The sequence below is a fragment of the Dunckerocampus dactyliophorus genome, chromosome 10 (assembly GCF_027744805.1).
Source record: "Dunckerocampus dactyliophorus isolate RoL2022-P2 chromosome 10, RoL_Ddac_1.1, whole genome shotgun sequence".
NCBI lineage: Eukaryota > Metazoa > Chordata > Actinopteri > Syngnathiformes > Syngnathidae > Dunckerocampus > Dunckerocampus dactyliophorus.
Genome location: NC_072828.1, coordinates 22721129 through 22741717, shown reverse-complemented (window position 1 = coordinate 22741717; position 20589 = coordinate 22721129). Strand labels below are relative to the sequence as shown.

At 39.6% G+C, this 20589-nt stretch overlaps 2 protein-coding genes across 13 annotated transcripts in view; one reads left to right on the top strand and one right to left on the bottom strand.

Moving 5' to 3' along the window:
• Positions 1 to 12993, top strand: part of sgip1a (SH3GL interacting endocytic adaptor 1a) — a 50015-nt gene extending 37022 nt beyond the window's left edge. For 8 of the 12 annotated variants that reach the window (XM_054788966.1, XM_054788961.1, XM_054788965.1 and 5 more), the window contains 8 exons: positions 692 to 751; positions 1515 to 1626; positions 1859 to 2014; positions 4304 to 4439; positions 4873 to 5075; positions 5215 to 5279; positions 5918 to 6082; positions 8219 to 12993. In XM_054788966.1, the coding sequence (XP_054644941.1) occupies positions 692 to 751; positions 1515 to 1626; positions 1859 to 2014; positions 4304 to 4439; positions 4873 to 5075; positions 5215 to 5279; positions 5918 to 6082; positions 8219 to 8241 (920 nt within the window). In that variant the 3' untranslated portion in view covers positions 8242 to 12993. The remainder of the gene's footprint in view (positions 1 to 691; positions 752 to 1514; positions 1627 to 1858; positions 2015 to 4303; positions 4440 to 4872; positions 5076 to 5214; positions 5280 to 5917; positions 6083 to 8218) is intronic. The other 4 variants (XM_054788964.1, XM_054788972.1, XM_054788971.1 and 1 more) reach the window with 1 other exon arrangement.
• Positions 12994 to 13565: 572 nt separating this feature from the next.
• Positions 13566 to 17155, bottom strand: insl5a (insulin-like 5a). Its single transcript, XM_054788973.1, has 2 exons — positions 16717 to 17155; positions 13566 to 14057 (listed from the first exon to the last, which is right to left on the bottom strand). Exons 1-2 carry the CDS (start codon positions 16889 to 16891, stop codon positions 13903 to 13905), a joined length of 330 nt encoding a protein of 109 aa, XP_054644948.1. The 5' UTR covers positions 16892 to 17155; the 3' UTR covers positions 13566 to 13902.
• Between the last annotated feature and the right edge of the window lie 3434 nt (positions 17156 to 20589).

Below are 20589 nucleotides of genomic sequence, written 5' to 3'. Positions count from 1 at the left end.
TAAATGTAATGTTTTACTATTAAATTAAGTATCCAAATATGGTGTAGGTCAGTTAAACTACAATTTCCATTAGCTTGTTATACCGCCTATGTATAAATCCAGCCCCTTTTAATATAGTTACAGTATGCTGCTGTGCATCAGTCCCCTTTTTTCTGCACCCTACAAATGGTTGCATGTCTGCCTCCTACAGGAACTTTATGAACAGTGCAGTCAGCTATCATCCTTTTTATAGTGGTAAGAAATGTGGGCAATGGAGCATAAAGTGAAGCTCACTTAAAACCTGTACGATTGTTTTAATTGGTGCTAGTGGAAATGTGCAGCATAAACTGTGCAAAACTGACCCACTATTGGCAAAATTTTAATACTTCAGAACCAATGCAAAGAACAAGCTCAGAAAGTGATGGCACTCCTAGAGAAACTGTTGTCCACACCCATATCGTCACATGTTCTATCATAACTGTGTCTGGGCTTGCTGTGGTCCTCTCTTGCCCCTACACACCCGGCCTCCACCTCTGTTTCACCTCACAGTGACGTGACAGACCTACCATGTAAGACTCACGCTACTATCCTTCTCTCCTCCCCTTCTCACCCACCTCCGTCACCTCCTTCCTTCCTGTTCATCCCTCTCCTCTGCCACCCTCCGTCCCATCCCCACTTCTGTCCTTCAACCCCACCCCTTGACCCCACACAGAGAATGACCAGCCATCCCTTGTATGGTTTGACAGAGGGAAGTTTTATTTAACCTTTGAAGGTAAGTTTTATCTGCAACAGGGCTAACTGTAGCGTTCACACACTCTTTGAGGCTCATCTGTGCAAGCTTGGTTCCTGCCCTGCCCTCTTTCTCTCTTCCCCCCTCTCCCTTTATTCTTCCTGTTCCTTTGACAGTCCGTCCATCTTCCTCACCCATCAAAACCATACTAACATCTGGCTGTCGCCCGTCATGTTCAGTCAATTATGCTGTGGCCTTGCTTTTTTCCAGTCTTGTCCACCTGACATAGTGCATCCTTTTTTGTAATGCACTCCCACTGAAGGATCATCATTCACTGTACATTTGACTAAATGTCTTCCACCTTCTCCTTTTTGTTTTTTGGCTCATCTTTGCACTTTGTGGTCTTTGGCTCTTGTCAAACTATTTCAGCTTTAACAAAAACAAAAAGCTTGCACATTTCTAAGACAGCCTCTTATCTAATCCATGCTTGCTTTTTTCAATGAAAATGTCAACATGTATGAGTACACTGTTGGAGAAAATGATAGAACGATAATATTTAACTTCACAGATTCACAGTCAAAGAGCAGAGAGAAATGCACACAGCATGCACCTGACCTACATTTCAAAATTACTTGGTCCTCACTTGAAGAAACCTGACTTTTTTTAAAAATAGTTTTACTTTGCAGCAAAGGCTAACATAGTATATGACTGGATTTAAAGTTTGGGAAAACCAAACAGAAGTACATACAGTATATGTTGGTATGTTAATGTATGTGTGTGCGTGTGTGTGTGTGTGTTACATCAGGCTGCTCCAGAGGGCCAAGTCCTCTCACCATGGGGGCTCAGGACACACTCCCTGTGGCTGCTGCATTCACCGAGACGGTCAATGCCTTCTTTAAAGGGGCCGACCCCAGCAAGTAGGTCAATCAAATGCTTTGTGTTCCTTAGCAGTCATTGCTACTAATTCAAAGGTTTTTGTGTGTGAGAAGTACATGGACACAGCTATAAAAGCATGACTGAAAAATATATTGTTGCTGACTTATTCTTGCTTCGAACTCACATAATCTAATATCTGTATTGTCTGTATACTATCTGTATAGTCTCTCTCTTTCTGATCCGCTTTTTTATGAACATCTTTTTTCCCTTCAGATGTGTTGTGAAGATCATAGGTGAGATGGTTTTGTCGTTTCCAGCGGGAATCACACGGCACTTTGCCAATAACCCGTCCCCCGCTGTGCTAACCTTCAGCATAACCAACTACAGTCGACTGGAGCATGTGCTGCCTAACCCCCAGCTGCTCTGCTGGTAATGAAACAGTTTTGCACTTCGTAATATAATCAACCATAAAGTTCTTGAATGCAGAGTCTCATTGATGAGGTGTTTGGTGTTTTTTTTTTTTTTTTTTTTCAGTCTGACTGTAAAGTCGCCTTACATGTTAAACTCTTACTAAACCGATATACAGTACCTCATTCATTTGTTTTGTGATGTGTTTGTGTGCATGTGGAATTAAAAGCATGACACATTTTGTTTTATACAATGAAGACGTCTTCTGGTATGCTTAATATAACTACTGTACTTGTGGCATTTATAAATAATAGTCCCTTTTTTGTCATCTACATATTTTTCCAAATCATAACGTACATCAATGTAAAGTATTTCATATACAGGTGGTCCTCAGTTTACAGCATTCCTTGTTTCGTGGTAACGTACGCGGTCACCTAAAGTAATTATAAAGGTAATTTTGTTCCAGAAACATGAGACTCGCTTGAGAACGAGTTACAGCATGTACTGGCGGATGAATATACACCGCGCGCAGTACAAGAATGCAGTGTGTGCCTCGTGCTGGGTGGAAGAATACCACACTGAGAAGTTGGCGGTGTCACGAGACACCCAACTCATGTGAGGAGACGATGCACGAGAATGGGTCCATGAGAACGAGATGGGACGAGATTTTAACATGAATTTTAAGAAAAGTGCAATGAAAAAATATGACTGGACAAACAAACTTTATTTAGCTGAGTCACAAAACAATACAAGTTTATTGTCCACAAATTGACGCTAAAGGGATAGTATTGTCAGCATCTTTTTAGACCAAATAAACCACTAATGTAATGATATTCTATAATAATATATCATAATAATGCAATATTTCCTTTATGTCTTCTTTCACTCTGTAAAGTTGTGGAATTGCCGTTTATGGCGTATTTTCTAACAGGCAATCCGTACGGTCTATAAAATGTTTGCAGCATTTCCTGATAATGCTGCCCTTTAATACAATTGAAAAACCTGCATTTCTTTTTGCGATGTATTAACTACACTCCGTGAACGCACACCATTTTCATTCGGGTGCTGAAATCAATGCACAGAGTAAACTCTCTTCCTGCCTGCCCCGAGTCGAAAGACAAGGAAAACAGACACGCAGGTGCACTTGATTATGTGGCAGTGCACCAAAGAAAAGGAAAGCCATCACCATGGATGTGAAAATATCATAAAAGGTTGAGAGAGGAGAAACGCCCACCAATACTGGTCGCTGTGTTGGTCCCAACCCCCCGACTGCCGTCCCAAACATTAAGGATGAATACTAGTCAATGTTAGAGGGGTAACAGATTCTTTGCGCCGTTACAAGGAGATCTGGAAGGAGAAGAGGTTATCTTTTCAGACTAGCCTGGGAGAATATTTTAAGAAAGGCCGAAGGTAGAAAGAAAACCACATGGATAAAACTCAGGAGTTCCAACTTAGACTAAAATTTATTTACATCACAGTCCAGGAACGGAACTCGTTCGTAACCGGAGGACCATCTTTACTGTACATGATTTTATTTCCTTCCTCCACCGTTGTTTCTTCAGTTTTGTGTTCATTTTAATGCCTTGTACAGCTATACATAGATAGACAGATACTTTATTCAGCAAGAGAAATTCACATTTCCGGCCGCTTTGCAAAGATGGGAACACGGGGCCATTCAAGGTACTGAAAATGGCGTAATAAACTTAAAAATACACCCATGACGGGCATAATCGAAGCAAAAATAGGAGAGATGAGAAAAATGTTGGATTCGTACTGCAAATAATAAGTCCGTCTTTCTTTGTGTCTTATCATTTCCCTCTCTGTTGTGTTGAAAAAGCCGCACGGCGTGGGGGTGGAATGATCTGCTCAGTCTTTCAGGGAAGCGGGACAGTGATAGCAACCTGTCACTGGAACGGCTCTTCAAGAGCTTATGTGATTTTGGTTATTAGCAAGAAATCCATGGAAATGGCTAGATATCTGCTCTTAAATTAAATTTAGGAGCTATTTTTGTTGTCGTCATTATATTTAGTTCAAACAAATGTATCCTTTGTTGTACCAGGCATTAAAATGAATTAAGAAACAGATGAAACAATGTGGTGTAAAAAAAAAATAAATTCTATGACATATATTTATTTATCTTGTTTTTTTTGTTTTTTTTTAATATACTTCCCTTCTGCATGTACTTCTTCCCACTGCTAATATTTGGTTGGGTCTAGCTCTACAACTCTGCCCTAAGGTGGAGTGGCGAAGTCATTTACATGAATGGTTAGTGTGTTTTTGTGTGTGTGTGCGTGTGTGTCTCCTCACCAGTGACACCAGTACACAAGCCAAGGCTGATGCCAAGGACTTTTGGGTGAACATGCCAAACCTGATAGCTCATCTAAAGAAGGTGTCTGAACAGAAGCCACAAGCAACATACTATAATGTCGACATGCTGAAATATCAGGTGAACTGACGAACGAAGAGGCAGAAAAATGTATTAAAGGTGCTGCAGTGCGTTCGAGCTTGTATATCCCAACTCTTCTTTCTCAGCCATGACTGCTAATTGCAGATAGCTTCTGTGAGACTGCATGTACTGTATGTTTGTGTATGTACGTGCACACTACTGGCATGTGCCTGTGCACTGGCTGTGAGGGAGTGACATTAAAGCCACTCCCCTTTTCTGGGCCTAACGCCAAATCTCATGCAGTTCAACTTGTAATTGTGGAGAATATAGACATTTTTTGTACAATCTGTTCGCTGAAACCAATACAATATTGGTAACATATGCTAGCTGGCGGTGTTCTTATATGTTTTGGGTGAAGCCGAGGAGGGATAACACCTTTTAACTGTATAAAATATCCCAGAATTGACATTGTATTTCTGTTTACCTTTGCCAGGTATCAGTGCAGGGCCCCGTGTCCACTCCTCTAAATCTTGCAGTGAGCTGGAGGTGTGAGCCGACCAGCACTGACCTGAGGATAGACTACAAATATAACGGCGAGGCCATGTCAACGCCAATGGCACTTAATAATGTCCAATTTCTTGTCCCAGTTGATGGAGGCGTTTCCAAACTACAAGCTGTGTTACCTCCTGCTGCATGGTAAAGATGTCATTGTGCTTTATTTGTTATTGCTTTGAATACAGTACAGCACCAACCAATAAAAAGACTGATAGACCTTGAAAATATGACATATGATTGTTTTTGGCCTTACTGAGCTGATGCCATGTTTTCCCAACAGGAATGCAGAGCAGCAAAGAATCCTCTGGAAGATACCAGATATCTCACAGAAATCAGATAATGGAGGTTTGTACGTTGATATTCTGTGATATTCACCTTTCGCAATGATGGCATCAGAACATTGAGTGAGTGATTTGTGAATGGCCACCAGGGGAATAAATAGAAAGAACACGCCATGTACAGTGCGTATATTTGGACCAGGATAATTACGTACATGTCAAGAGCCGAGCAAGTGATGACAGAAAAAGTGACTAGTATTGCATCTCAAAAGAGAACACGAAGCCTTTGTGCAGTTGTCCTATTCATCTCTGCCACCTGATGGGCAGGTTCTACTTCTCGTGCAAATACAGAACTCTTATCTGTTGATGATACACACAACCTAGCTCTTTGTTCTAGGTTTTCTTGGTTAAAGGCAAATATTCAGTAGCATTTGCTAATCATTGTTGTGTGTTGTATTTGCTCATCTTCGAACAAACTAACATCATTCATCCTACTAGATTATGTGGATACTTTCATTGTGACATCCTGGATGTGTGCCTTATGACACAATTGTAATGATATCAAAAAAATAATCAGGGTATTTTTGATTCAGTGACTCATCCGCAGTCATTTGTGCATTATACTTGCTGTCCATCAGGAAAAATAGATGTCATGTCTCCCCATTCTCATCATTTGGCATCAATGTGACCTGCAATTTTTTTTAGGTGTAGGATCTTTGTTAGCCCGCTTCCAGCTAACAGAAGGCCCAAGTAAACCAGCTCCATTGGCTGTGCAGTTCACTAGTGAAGGCAGTACCCTGTCAGGCTGTGATATTGAACTGGCTGGGCCTGGGTATCGCTTCTCACTTATCAAGAAAAGGTTTGCTGCTGGTGAGTATGAAATCATCACATGGACTCGCTATTTATCCAGTTTCATTGAAATATACTGACAGGCCCACGAAGCCAGCATGTGGATAAAACAAAGCAAATCATGATTTGCATTCCACTGGATAGCTGCAGTGACTGATATGTTTCATCTGACAAGTTATGTAACCCAAACTACTGCAGCGACGGGCTTTTCATTGAAAAAGAATGTGTGAGGAAATATCCTGTAGTCGTGGAAAAGATGTTACTCTGTTCTCAAAAAGCTAATTATTTACTTGCCTCAAGTAAATAAAAAAAAAAGCAGACATTATAACTGAAAACTTAAAATGGTGGTGGTTAAAAGCTGAACAATGCACTATTAGAACCCAGTGTTGGGAGTGACGACATTACCAATGCCGTTATGCTTTCCAGTAATGGGTAATCTAATTACGTAAGCACTATTTCAAAGTTTACCAACAGTGAGAAGTGGTGCATTATTATGCACCGATATCAACGATCAGGATGTTGCTTCAATCACCATTGTTCCTCACTACAACATAGGAAGCAAGATAGCTAGTCAACAGTAGGGTTGTCACGATACACTCGACTCATGAGACGAGACGATGAGCGATATTGGGTTCACGAGAACGAGACAAAAAGATATTTTAACATTACTTACAGTATAGCAACTTTTAAGGGCTACACAACCTGACTTTTTTATTTAACTGAGTCACAAAACAATGCAGGTACATTTTGAAATGCTTCAAAATGCATGTTGGATTGCAAGGTTTATAGTGTGCTGTGCCATTAAAATCCTGCCTTGCACACTGCCGCTTCCATATTATGTGTGTTATCATTCACAGTCGGTAGTTGGTCTGATTCTGGCTGCCCTCGTCCCGCTTTTCTCTAAACAAGAAATATCATCGCGTTTTAATCTCGCGACATCCTTAGTCAACAAGGGTTGTGGTTGCTCACTCTCAGGAAAACACTTCCCGCTAGCGTTTCGGTAGAGAACCGCAAGTCACAAGCTCAGCCTAAAGACCGAATTATCCTGTGCCCTTCGGATGCCGTCTTGATTCTGCGTGGTGGCCCGTACCTTTAATGCCACAGTGATGTCTATCCAAACAATAAAATGAGTGGTTACCTAAGACTTTTGTACAGTACTAGCTAATACTAATACAGTACTAATAACACACAAAAGTTCCATAACGCAATCAGGTTCTACTTCCAAACGTTATTGCAAATGTGACTGTTAACCATGTTTTAAATGACATTGAAATCATGAGAACTTTATGCGATACAGTAATCCCTCATTCATCACGGGTAGTTGGTTGCATACCTGACCGCGATAAGTGAATTAGTATTCCTTATTTATAACTTATGGCAAAGAAAACCTGCTTACAACCTTCTAAATACGGTTGTTAACATTATTACACCACTCTAGACATAAAATAACACCCCTAGAGTCAGTCACCTTCACACTCGTATTACCCAATACAGTAGACGTAACATAAATAAGATGTTAGCATTGGGAGAGTTCCTTGTTTTTTTCTGGACAGTGTCTTGCGGTGGCTATATTAGTGCATTACTGATACCGAGTGACCAGCTATTGTAGCACTACTGTGGATTTCTAATATGCTTATTCAGGCACATAAATACATACTGAGACAAGGTTGAGGGATGGGGCCATTCTTTACTGCAGCTGCACATGTCTGCAGACCGATACAACAGTCAACGATACCGTCTAGTGGTAGCAGCAGTAAATAAGATGACAGACACGATGTAGAAAACTGTTCTACATATTACATCTTTTAATGCGTCTTCCGAATGCCCTGTATTTGTATTGTCTTTCATTTAGCCATTTTCATGCTTAAAAAAACTTGATTTAGGCCATGAATACGTAAAATGTACATATTGCTTACTAATAATAGGCCGTAGTCAACCACAAAAGAGTGATAATTTATTCATTCGTTCATTGTGAAAAACCGCGAGAGAGAGAAGCCACAAAATTCAAACCGCAAAGTGGAGAGGGACGACTGTACACTAGTTTATAGTGAATTCCTTTTTGGCCATGCATAGAAAATATAAAAAATAATTATATAAATATAAAGAAAGTAGAGAGTAAAGTTTAACCAAAGTTTTATTTTGCTGATGATCTTCAAGGAAAGTACCTGGCAGACAACTAACCTAAGAAGCGCACTGATGAACAAACAAGTCCAGTGGACGGAGGATGACAGAGAGGACAGACCAACATTCTCCCTTCGCCTTCGACTGAGCGCAGGACCACCTCGTACCTACCCAGCAGTATTGTAAAACCTTCATTTTGCATTGTGGAACAGTTTGAAGTCACGTAATAATGGTATTTGTATCCGTTTCATAACATCTCAATTGCTGCCGTTCTCACTCCTGAACTCTTTCCTCTCTCTTTTTTTTAAAAGTCTGTGCCTCTGGTCAAAGGGTGGTAATACTTCACTGCAGCTGCCTGACCAGCCAGGTCCAGCCATGTTCTACTTCAAATGTAGTGCTGTTTGCTGTGTACAAACTTGAACTTCAAAAAGTAGGCAGTAAAAATGATTTTCCTGGGTGTTATTTGGAGTCCGAACTCAGTCGGAGTCATATATTAGCACATAACAAAGTTGTCAGTGCTAAAATACTGGACTAGGTGGGGAGCTGCTGTCTTCCACTGATGTTTGCATCAGCTGTCCAGTCAGTGCTTGTGTTAAACACACAAACTACAAAAAACTCAATATGCTTTCCTGACTCATCCACTGGTTCGACAGGGTCTTACCACCTTTGGATCACACCGATGTATTCTTTTTCTAATATGAAAGCACTGAGCAGGCGTTGTAACTGCTGTTGTACAAGTATTACTTTGCAATCGTGGTGATATTCTCAGGCGGTAGGCAGCTGCAATGATGAACACGTCTACTGGTAGTGAAATAAGACCAATGGGTTGTCCATTAAGATGAACTAAGTGTACAAAGTGTCATTTTAAATCAATAATATATATATATATATATATCTTAAAGGGCGTTTGGTGTTCTCCTTGTATTGTCGGATAGCCTTTCTGTTGTCGTCCAGGACAGCAGCGTTAACTCCAGATAACATGACAGCATACAAAATATTTTTTTTTATTAAGGACATGATTTGTTGTATAAAATGTGATTCTGTATATGAATAGAATTTAAATGGCATCACACAACTCTGAACCCTAAAAGGTAGACGGTAAATATTTCCTTTTTTTTTTTATTTTGGTTATCTGTGTAGTCGAGTAACGTGTACAGTACAACGTCTAATTTTTGAATTTTTTTCAGATATAATTTTTTAATTCAAGTGCAACAGAAGTTTTGAGCTATATATAAATATATATACGGGTGGGGTCGGGTAACTTAAAAAGATAAATATCATCCTGGATGCTGTGTTTTGCTTTGTGAAAGCAGTGTTATTGTAGACTTCGGTTAACAATTGGGCAAGTTCCACACTGAAATACAAATGTACTTTCATGCCGGAAGTTAGCTGAGTGCATCCGTGCCATTTTTTTTTTGGCTGTGCTACCTGTCAATCAATCACTAATCCATTCATATAAGATGTTATGACGGCACAGTAGATCCCCGCCGCTTCGCGGTGTGGCATTCGCACCCCTACGTTTCTCCGCTTTAAATTGTAAGTAATTACTTTTTTTATGGGGACGTCAATAAAAAGTGGTTTGGTGGCGCTCTCTGCAGGGGGGGGGGAAGTGCTGCAGTTATGCAACCTGCAGAGGGCGCTGCCTCACACGTCAGTTCACTCAACATTTTCTAACTGGAAGATGCTTTGACGAGATGTGATGTGTTTAATACCAGTGAGAAGCATATTGTAGGGTTTAGAGCGTGGGGGGGGCCATTTGCGGCCCTTGACTTGTTTATTATTGGCCCGGGGCAGGCCGTAGAAATAAGTTAAACACTTAAAAAAAAAAAAACAGCAAAAAAAGGGGGAGAAATAGAGCAAAAAGAGATAATGGGAGGGTTTTTTATAATATGTATGCTGGAAATATATAAAAATATCAAAGTGGCCCCGAACATCCTTTGATTTTTCTGTATGTGGCCTTTGTGGAGGTGTCCAAACTTTTCCCATCGAGGCTCGCATACTGAAAAATGAAAGAATACAAGGGCCGTTTTGATATTTGGTAAACCAATACATGTAGACAATGCCAAGAAGTTATTTAAAGAAAAACGGCATCTCAGCTTCGTGATACAAGTGAAAATTGTCTTTGCTCTTTTTTTTCTTTTTTTTTATACTGTTTTTGTTAAAAAAAAAAAAATGTCCAAATACTTAAACTTTCCTCATAAATTTTCTTATAATATTTTGACTTTCTTCCTATTATATTCTAACTTTTCCCCAACCTAATTTTCCAAAAGTTACACTTTATTTTGTTTTGTTTGTACGGCTTTAAAAAAAAATAACATTTTTCTGTAATATTTCAACTTAATGCTAGTAAAATGCCATTATTTTTCCTTCTAACATTTAACTTTTTTTGACAATTTTTTTCACTTAATATGAAAATAAATAATAGTACAATCAAATATTCACTTAATATACTTTCATTCTTGTAAAATTACTGCAGATTTTTCCATTTTTTTCCATTAGTGTCTTTATTATTAAATTATATTTTATGTAAATTGTATATTATATATAATTCTATGTTATTTATATATTTTATTATCTTTTTAGAATGTGCCGGAGGCCAATTAAAAAACAGTTGTGGGCTACAAATGGCCCTTGGGCTGCACTTTGGCCACCCCAGCTTAGAGTATCAAAAAGGTATTGGGGGGCTTTTTATGGGTGCGTCCATTATTTGCGTAATTCCGTGGGAGGGCTTGGAATGTAACAGCCACCGGTAGTGGTGATCTACTCTACTGACTTCTATCAATAGCGTAAGGGTGTCTTTCCTCTGAAAGTTTCAAAATAAAGTTCATGAACTTGACCCATGTGACGATTCGAGCCTCTCTCCACTTTCACCTTGCTTCCTTGTCCAAATATGACTCCCCAAATTCCATTCCAGGCATCACCCTGGTCCTCCAACCAGTGCTTGAATCCATAGCTTTATTTTACATCATTGTAATGGTCTCTGTGAGATGACACGATGAGGTTGTGGAGCGAGGCTAAGTTGACCAAAAGGCTTTTGTGTGTGTGTGTGTTTGTGTGTGTGAGTTTGTGTCTATACCCCAGTGAATGAGAATAAGCTGAATATTTTTCAAACTGATGAAAAAAAAAACCATATTTTATTGTTAATTGTGGGGAAAAACAACGTGCTGATGTATATTTTCCCGGATACTCTTTGAGACTTCATGCAGACGGGACATTTGGATGTCACCCGAGCACCCCTGGTACTGTCTTGTCAATATTGTGTTCAATAAATCCAAACATAGTCTTGTAAGGTCTGCTGTAGAACCATCTTAAACTGGGTTTAGAGCAAGAAAGCCATTATCCCTTCCTTTTAGTGTTCCCCATCACAGATGCAAATCCAACCCTGGGCTGTTCTGTAGTGCAGTGCCGAGTCCAGTTAATTGGTTCATGTGGTCAGTCTGTTAACACTTCCTGTCTTTGCCAGAGCTGACAGGAAGTTGGAACCTGTTTTGCAAATATGAAAACGAATGAATGCAACAGTCACGACAGCATTACTTAATTACTAAATTAACATCGGAACACAGGTTACCACTCACCTCTGGCCTCCCGTCTTTTAATATCAAAACGGGACAAACTTTTCCAGAGGCTCATTTCTGTGGTGAATGTGTCCTGCAGTAATTCATGTTTGCTTGTAGAGCATGCAGAAAAAGCAGGGGGGGCCTTTCCTTAACCTTTACTTGATGTGCTGTGCTATGTACTCACTCACCTGTATTGATGTTGACCAGAGCAACAGTCTGTTTTTCTCTGCGCTGTGAGTAAGACGGCTTGAACATCAAACACGTGCAAGATCAATGCTAAAATGGATTGACAAAACTTAGTTTGCTTCCTTCCAAATCCAATAAAATTGACTAAAACTACATATAAATACCCATGTTTGTCTTGATTGTATGCATCTCCCATTAATTCATGTGTCGTCCTATACAAGCTTGGAGATACTTAGCCATGCTGTTGAATGAAAAGGTGCGTCTGACCTTTTGACTGGTAGTGTATGTAAAGACATTGTACGCTTAGAATAGTATGACACAAGAATGGTAACGGTAAATGTTCTTTCACTTGTAGAGCGCTTTTCCACCGCCAAGGCACTCAAAACGCTTAGTTAGCGTTTTTCCATAAATATTTTTTTCAACCTTCAAACGTTATGGTATTCTTTTTCCCGATAATGATAGGTAGGTGGCTGGATGACCTGGCCGTTAATCCTCAAAAAAGCTAAGTTCAAAGATCAGTTCTCGAATTTGTTGTCCCTCTTATGAGGCATCCTTCAAACTATCAAAAAGTAATACCCCCCCAAAAATTGTATTTGTTTAAATATATTTCCATCCATCCATTTTCTATACCGCTTCTTCCTCATTAGGGTCGCGGGGGCATGCTGGAGCCTATCCCAGCTGACTTCGGGCGACACCCTGGACTGGTCGCCAGCCAATCGCAGGGCACATATAGACAAACAACCATTCACACTCACATTCATACCTATGGACAATTTAGAGTCGCCAGTTAACCTCACCTGCATGTTTTTGGGAATGTCAGGAAGCCGGAGTACCCGGAGAAAACCCACGCGCACACGGGGAGAACATGCAAACTCCACACAGAAATGCCCAGGGGAGAATCGGACCCAGGTCTTCCCGATCTCCAGGCTGTTCCTGTATCGGCCAACGTGCTAACCACTAGATATTTTTTTATTTTGTAAAAATAACAAATAAAAAAAATAACAAAAAAAATGCTAAAAAAAAAAAAAAAACTTTTTAAAAAGGACAACGTTTTGTTAGTCTCAGTAGCAACAATTGAACTTTTTCTCTTTACAATGTGACTTGCTTGCTTGGGGGGGCGCATTTAATTTTACAATGTGCCGTGAGTTGTAAATGAACGACGGAGTATTAGGGCCACATTGAAAAAATACTAAAATACTAATCTGCGATTTTGACAATAAAGTCGTAAATTTACAAGAATTTTACAACTCTCGTATTTTACAACTTTTGTCTCAAACATTTATAACTTTTTTCTCATAAATTTACATGAATAAAGTCGTTAATGTATTCTCTATCGCTGCGGGGAACTTGCACTGGTAAACTGACGTGATTCAACACGCTTTGGGATGTTACGCCGTTTCATCGATTCGTTTTGTGAAAGTCGGCCCTTGTTCAGTTTTAGCCTTGTGCAAAACAACTCGGGCAAAAAGTACGAATGTGAGTACTGCATGTGCAACAACATTTATTTCACAAAAAATAGTCCTAATTAAACAAAAGTTCCAACATATAAATAAAAACAAACAGACATTTTACAAACCTGCGTGTCATTGAATGTTTTTAAATCCAAGAATACACATTTTGCATCCTTTCAATCTGATAATATTGCATTTCACACTCTTAGCTACCTTCCCTGAGTTCTGTTATTAATTTGATTTACTTAAAAAAAAAAAATGGGTACAGTTGAACAAATCTTCTACAAATCATATCAGACAATATTGTAGTGATTCACATCTACATTTAAGTTCAAATAAACTCCCCTAACACGTAAGAAATATATATTGTAAAAATAAAATATTGAAAAACACATTCTACTGTTGATATAGTGATCATGTCGTCTTTAAGCTCTTTGATTGACATTTGCTTCCTGGTAAAAGGCAAGACTAATCCGTTTGGGGTCACCTGAGGAAGGGGTGACGAAGACGCCAGGTGTGGTGGCGCTCAGCAGAGGAAGGTGAGGTCGCTCTTCCTGCAGCCCACCTGGCAGCAGACTGTGGACAGGATGTTGTTTATGTCCCGTCTGATCAGGTCTGAGCCGGGGTAACTTCTGACGCTTGGCAAACTTTCCACACTGTTCTCATCTCCTCTGGACAGACCTGAATCAACAACACACAGTGGAGGACAAACGATGTGTGTTGCGTTTACAAGGGGTGCTCCGATCGATCGGCTATCGATCAATATTGTCCGTAAAAAAAAAAAATACGTGATTGTCATATGCCGTTCAAAGCCGACCACATCACCCGACTGGTGTGAGGCGGCAAACATTACATGTGTGCTGCGTCACTTAGGGTTGCCAACACTCGTATTCAGCGTAATTTACTTTTTTAACTATCATTAACATGAGGGCTGGGCTGAGGCACTGCGGTAAAGTGAGCCCCCCTATTCTGTTTGGTTTGGTCACATGGTGGACATTTGACGAAGTCTGAGCAGCATGATAGCGCGAGTGTCCCGCCAGCAGAGGGCGCCAATCTGCCACACATTCTGACTTGATGAACGCTGCACACACGAGACCCACCCGGAGCTCGTGTTTGTCCCACGTGAAAGCTACAAGTGGATATCACGTTGATTTTGAGAAGCTCACCAAAGGGTAAAAATAAATATTTGCTTCAACTGTCAGTGGGTGTTTATTATAACTGTTCAATTCAGACGTGATAAAAAACAAATATAAAATGACAAATGACCACAAAATAGCGTAAAGACTATGGCCACACTGTTTGAATGGAGATCTGCTTAGTAAACAAAGTGATTAATAGCGATTGAAGTCGGAGACCCCTGCAACCTGGACACTGAATTTATTCTGTTTTATTCAGCAGCACAGATTTCTATTTAATAAAGATATTTATTTGTATTATTTTATTCTGTTAATTTTGTTATCTTGAACTAAAAAATAAATTTTTGAACAATTGATTTCCCATGTATTTGTATTGCTCCAAAACATGCATCAAATTCAATTTGGCTTTGTGTCAAATAGTACAAAAACCATTTCACACAAATAAAGGCAAAAAAAAAACCCACAATCCACCCAAAAGTTTACTTTTTAATAGTTACCTATTCGCCAGGGGCCCTTGGAATTGTCTAACGTTGCCCCTGGCCAAAATCTACAGTTAATCCAGTTGATTGGTATCAACCCATCTCACTCAAGGATGATCCGTACCGGAATCGGCAGCATAAAACCCTAATCGGAGCATCCCTAGTGTTTCCATACAAGCGATGGAGTCGATCCATCTTGTTTAATTGAGTTTGCTGTCCCCATTAAAAAGGAAACTCTAATGGCAAAGTGGATTTCCGCCATGCTGTTTGTCGAGTGCAGTGCAGCTTTCCTCTTTGTGATCAGTCCAGCTGATAGCCTGAGCTCGTTTGCTGTGCTGCACAGCCTTCATGCAAGCTTTTAATCTTAATATGCGGGCCCCTCGGCTTAATGATGCAGACAGCATGTCCCTGTCTGCCCACACACCAGTGGAACATTCTGGGTTAGTAGTATATTATACAGGAAATAAACATTTAAATGGAGACTGGAACCACTGTTATCTTCATTTTTACAGTCACCTGTGTCAGTCTTAGAGAGGGTGTCTCGTGTGCTGTATATCAAGTGAAGGTGTAAGTCAAAACCGAGCCGTATTCCATTTGTAAAATGCAGAATTATCGATTCAGCTCAATTATGTGTCCAATCAATGTCCACTAATTGTATACAGTGGATTCTTGCACATTCCCGATTTGCTGATTTTTGTAAAAAAAAATATATACAGTATATGTTAAAGTAGGCTGTTTTTTCCCGCCTTAAATACATCTCATTCACCATAAGTCAGTAATAATTTATAAATACATGATAATACGCTTCAAATGTAAACGTGTAGCACGATTCGAAAACCCGCTATTTTTACATCTTTATGTCTTTATGCTTTCACGGATCATGTTTTTTTTTTGTCAAGCGTTGACATTTCACGCTTTGTTTGTGGGTCCTCGAATGCGCAATAGTTGTGTGCTGTGATTGGCTACACCGTGACTCCGGTCGGTTCCACCTGTTCATCAATCATCCTGCATTATCATCCAGCAGTGTTGAGTACCTTCACATTTTATTCTTAAAATCAGTGGTTGTCAACTGGTTTGGCTGCGGGACCCACCATCACCCCTCAATGACAAGCGGCAACCCAAATTGCAGACATTTTTCATCTTCTATTTAAAGGGACTGGGGGCGCACCTCGTGGCAAGCCAATGGCACATGCAAGAACATGAGGCGCATTTATGGACACCGGGTCCTTACCTTTAGTTTTTGGTACCCAGGCCAAGACCCGCGACCCACTTATGGGTCTCAACCCACGAGTTGAGAATCACTGATTTAAATGCGTTTAATAAAAGTGCGTGAGAACGTTTAGTACGAGTGAGCAATGGCAATTGAAGAGAGTAGGGGAGGATTCTGGAGCTGAATCTGATCTAATAATTACAACAGACGCTTTTATTGCAAATGTTGATCCAAAATCGGAGCAGGACGTCAACTTCAAGCTAACAGGTGGGCGTAATAATTACTCTCGGTGTGTCGGAAAGTCACTCCCGTGAAAAGCGTGGATGTACTGTCTTACATTCAGACTCCAGTAGACCTGTGGCGGAGTGCGTAGTATTCCGATCAAACAGATAAAGTGGTCATAAAGAATGAAGGTACGACGGACAAATGAATACAAGTCATCATTTCTACTTCACTGAGCCTTGTTGGTTCGGAGCAAATAACGTACTGAAATATAAGATCTGGAGTTGTCTCACCATCCATGTCTGGCTCAGTGAGGAACCTCCTCCAGCGGGATCCTCCACAGGTGTACACCACAGCCCTCATCAACTCTCGGCCACACAATTTCACCGCCTTCACTTCTGCTCTCGCTCTGTCCACGCAGCATACGGCGGCACACAGCAGCAGAGGCAAGACCAACAGAGCTCGCATCCTGGATCACTAAACTGTTTTTTTGGGGGGATTTTTTAAAAAACCTGCTGCCGATGCTCTGAATGAGATCTTGTCCGTGTGTAGAGTTCCTCTCTTCTGGAGACTTTGACTGCTCCGTCTGCTCTCCCCACTATATACCCATGCACCTTTCTGCTCCAGGATGCTGAGGATGTCTGCACCTCCTACGGACTGCTGCTTAGCCCATCCCAGTCCCACACAAAGAACACGCACATACCGCACAGTCGCAAGGCCGCCCCACGCTTCCGTTTCCATCCGCTTTGACCATTTTTGGAGAATCCATCAGCCGTCAAATGGCAATCAAATGAAATGAGGGTGACTGCACGACCTTCACTGTTGTGCACGGCTAATTAGGTGATGCAAAGTGATCCCACTCCTGCACTCAAGCAGATGTTTGGTGCGTTTACAACACTTTGATAGCCGGGCTGCCCTCTACTTTACAACAGTTTGGTCCGTACAAGAGGGAAAAAGTCAATGTTGACACTCCATCAACCAGCTCATTATGGTGAGGATGATGGTGCATTGATTGTCAGTATGACATTTCACCACCGTTGCTATCAGCAAGTCCACTTTGGGCGTTCATGTGATCATGCCATGCTTTCTTGAGCAGAGCGGTACCCTTGTTTGAGGAAAATAAAGCCTTGTTTTTGTTTGGGGAAAGTGTTTTCTGCCTTTAACAGTATACCTCCCATTTTTAGATGCATTTTCTAGCATTGACAAGATAGAATGTGAGCTGATTTATTATTTGCATTAGTCTAAAATACTCCAACTTGTTTGTGGTAGGCGGATCAATTTGAATGTTGATGGTATCAGTACCAAGGGCAGTAAAGTATCAGGAAGCGCAACTGATGCTAGTGTGCCGAGATCAATATTTCTAGCTATCTTTTCTGTTTATTTTCACAAATATCTGCGCTTTATTGTGCTGTTGTTCACATTAGGAGGGCTTTTGAGGACAAAAAGCCAAAGGATTTGACTGAGACCCAATTTTGTGCTTTTGCTTAGTTATTTTGCACTATCAACTTTATTTTGCTTGAACAATTGAATGTAATAAAAAAGGAATAATATTGTTATTCTATTGCTATTGTTACGCTGTCTTTTGGCAGTGTCGCCCATCCCAAGTTCGTGGTGATATTTCTTGCCATCCGAGTGAAGACGAGTACACTTTTAAGTCAACAGAAGCACTTCAGGTCACAACATTGTACCAAAACTGCCTTTGTAATTAACCATATACTGTAAATCTAAGTTTTTGTTTATCTTTATAGTTTATGTTGCAGGGTAGTTTTCGCGTTGTGGTTCCCACAAATCACCCGCGGGGGTGTCGTACATTATAGCAATCTAATTTATCTTATTTATTATGTATTGTTTAAATCTAAGACATGAATAACATCAAATTAAAAGCACAAAATGAATGCCGACCCACCATCCACCAGTTCAAGCCTGGAGTTTTTACAGAATGATTATTACATCGCTGTTTGACGTGTGTGGGAAAAGGCAGTGTGCTAGCATGAATTAACTTGAGACAAATGTGCACATTAGCACTCAATAAGTCATCAAAACTTACCTTTATGCATTCCTACATAGTATCAGCATTGGAGACCAAATATGAGGTGAAAGAAAAATGGTAAAAATACAGTAGTAGTCTATCTGTGTTGCATGAAAGAAAGTTAGCACACGCACAATCGACATGCGTCAAGTGAGACGGATGTAACAGAGAGAATCCGGCCGCTTTTCAAAATAAAACGTCAAAAAAAATAATAAAGAAATTATTTTTTCTTTCTGTGCGGCCCGGTACCAAATGACCCACGGGCCGGTACCGGGCCGCGGCAAGGAGGTTGGGGATCTCTGGTGTAGTGTGTGTGTGCACTGGAAATTAGTTTACCATCCCTAAACCTCATCTGAATTGCTATAGAGTCCAGTTGTTATGCTACTTAACAAACTGAAGCCTATTTTTCCTTTAGCCACATTTCTGAATTTGATCCTGTACATAATGTGTACATAATGTGTACAGTATTGCTATTTAATTCCCATCCCTGCCACTCTTGTCACTGTGGACGTGTTTAAATGCAGTTACTCTCACTATTTAACATAACAGGAAGTTATTCTGTGGCTCTGGTTTCACATAATACATTTTAGTACTTCCAGCAGCCAGCTTATTTGTTTCTTTTCTGCATGAATAATTGACCACTCCTTCACACTGTGTCATTGTTATGGCCTAATAAATGACCGATATGTCTGGTGTGCGCATGCAGTATGTGGCGGCCGCCCATAAATAAATTAGAACTGCCACAAATAGCTTTACTACTGCTTGTTCGCTGTCACTAATAAACACGTTAGAAGGCACCTGGTCTGGCAGAGAATAAGAAGATGCAGCAGGAGGAACCAGCGTTGCCAAATTAGCAATTTTGTCGCTATATTTAGCGAGTAATCAGACCGCAGATCACAATAGCGACTAGTGAAGAGACTTTTGGCGACTCCAGCATGAAAGCATTTATTGCTCTTTTCAACGAATAGTGGGTTCAGGTGTGGGCCCCTCACCCGTCAAAAGCCCTCACAGGTTGTGACATTAAAAAAACGGCAAGTTCGTTTGTAGTTCCAAACATACCTTTCATGGTTTTTAATAACATTTTGCAAATGCGTCATGGCCAGTTATGCAAATTTGGCTATTACGTGACTCCTATGAAGATTAATTTTTCTATTTATTGGCAAAGCTTTTTTTTTTAAACTGAATTTTTTGCATTTTGTAATTTTTTTTTACATGACTTTATGCACAACTTTTATTTTAAAACTCCAAAATGCAAAATCCATGTGTTTTGAAATTCAGTTCATTTATTAAAATACAAAGTTAAAAATTCAGTTTTCTTTTTTTAAAATTAAGTTTATAAAAATTCAGTGCAAATCAATTTTACGTTTAAAAAATGTACACACACTTCCGGGAAATTAAGACCAAACTGAATTTTCAAACCATATTTTAATAAACAGAATTTCAAAGTACATCCTTTTTGCTTAGAAATATTTATTCTCTTCAATTTTCAGCATAAGACAATGTAAGATCAAAAAACGCACACAGTTCGCAAAATTCAAAAGAAAAAAATTCTATAAATTCAGTGTCTTAAAAGAGTTTTGGTAATAAAGAAACAAATGGAGAAAGGACCACTTTGATATGTTGTAAAGCAACACATGCTAAGAAGTTACAGACTGTATATTTCAAGAAAAAACTGCATCTCAGCTTTGTGATACTGGTGAAAAAACAGATTATTAGTATCAACTTTGGTCTTGGCTCTTTTTTTCCCCAATTTGCTGTTTTTTTAATTTGCAATTATTTCAACTTTCTTCCAATATAATCTTTGTAAATTTTATTTTCGTACTTTATTCCCAGAATATTTTTTTTGCCCATAATATTATAACTTTCCCCCAACCTAATTTTCCAAAAATTGCAACTTTATTTTGTTTTGTGTTTCTTTCATAATATTACAACTTTTTTAAAAAATATTTTTTTTCTTTAATATTTCAACTCTATGCTACTAAAATGGAATCATTTTTCCTCATAATATTACATTAAGTTTATTCTTGTAAAATTTCACCTTTTTTCTCACTGGAATACGGCTTAATATTTGCATCTTTAATATTTAACTATCCTAAAATTACAGCTATTTTTTTTACATTTGTGCTGTTGGTTTTTA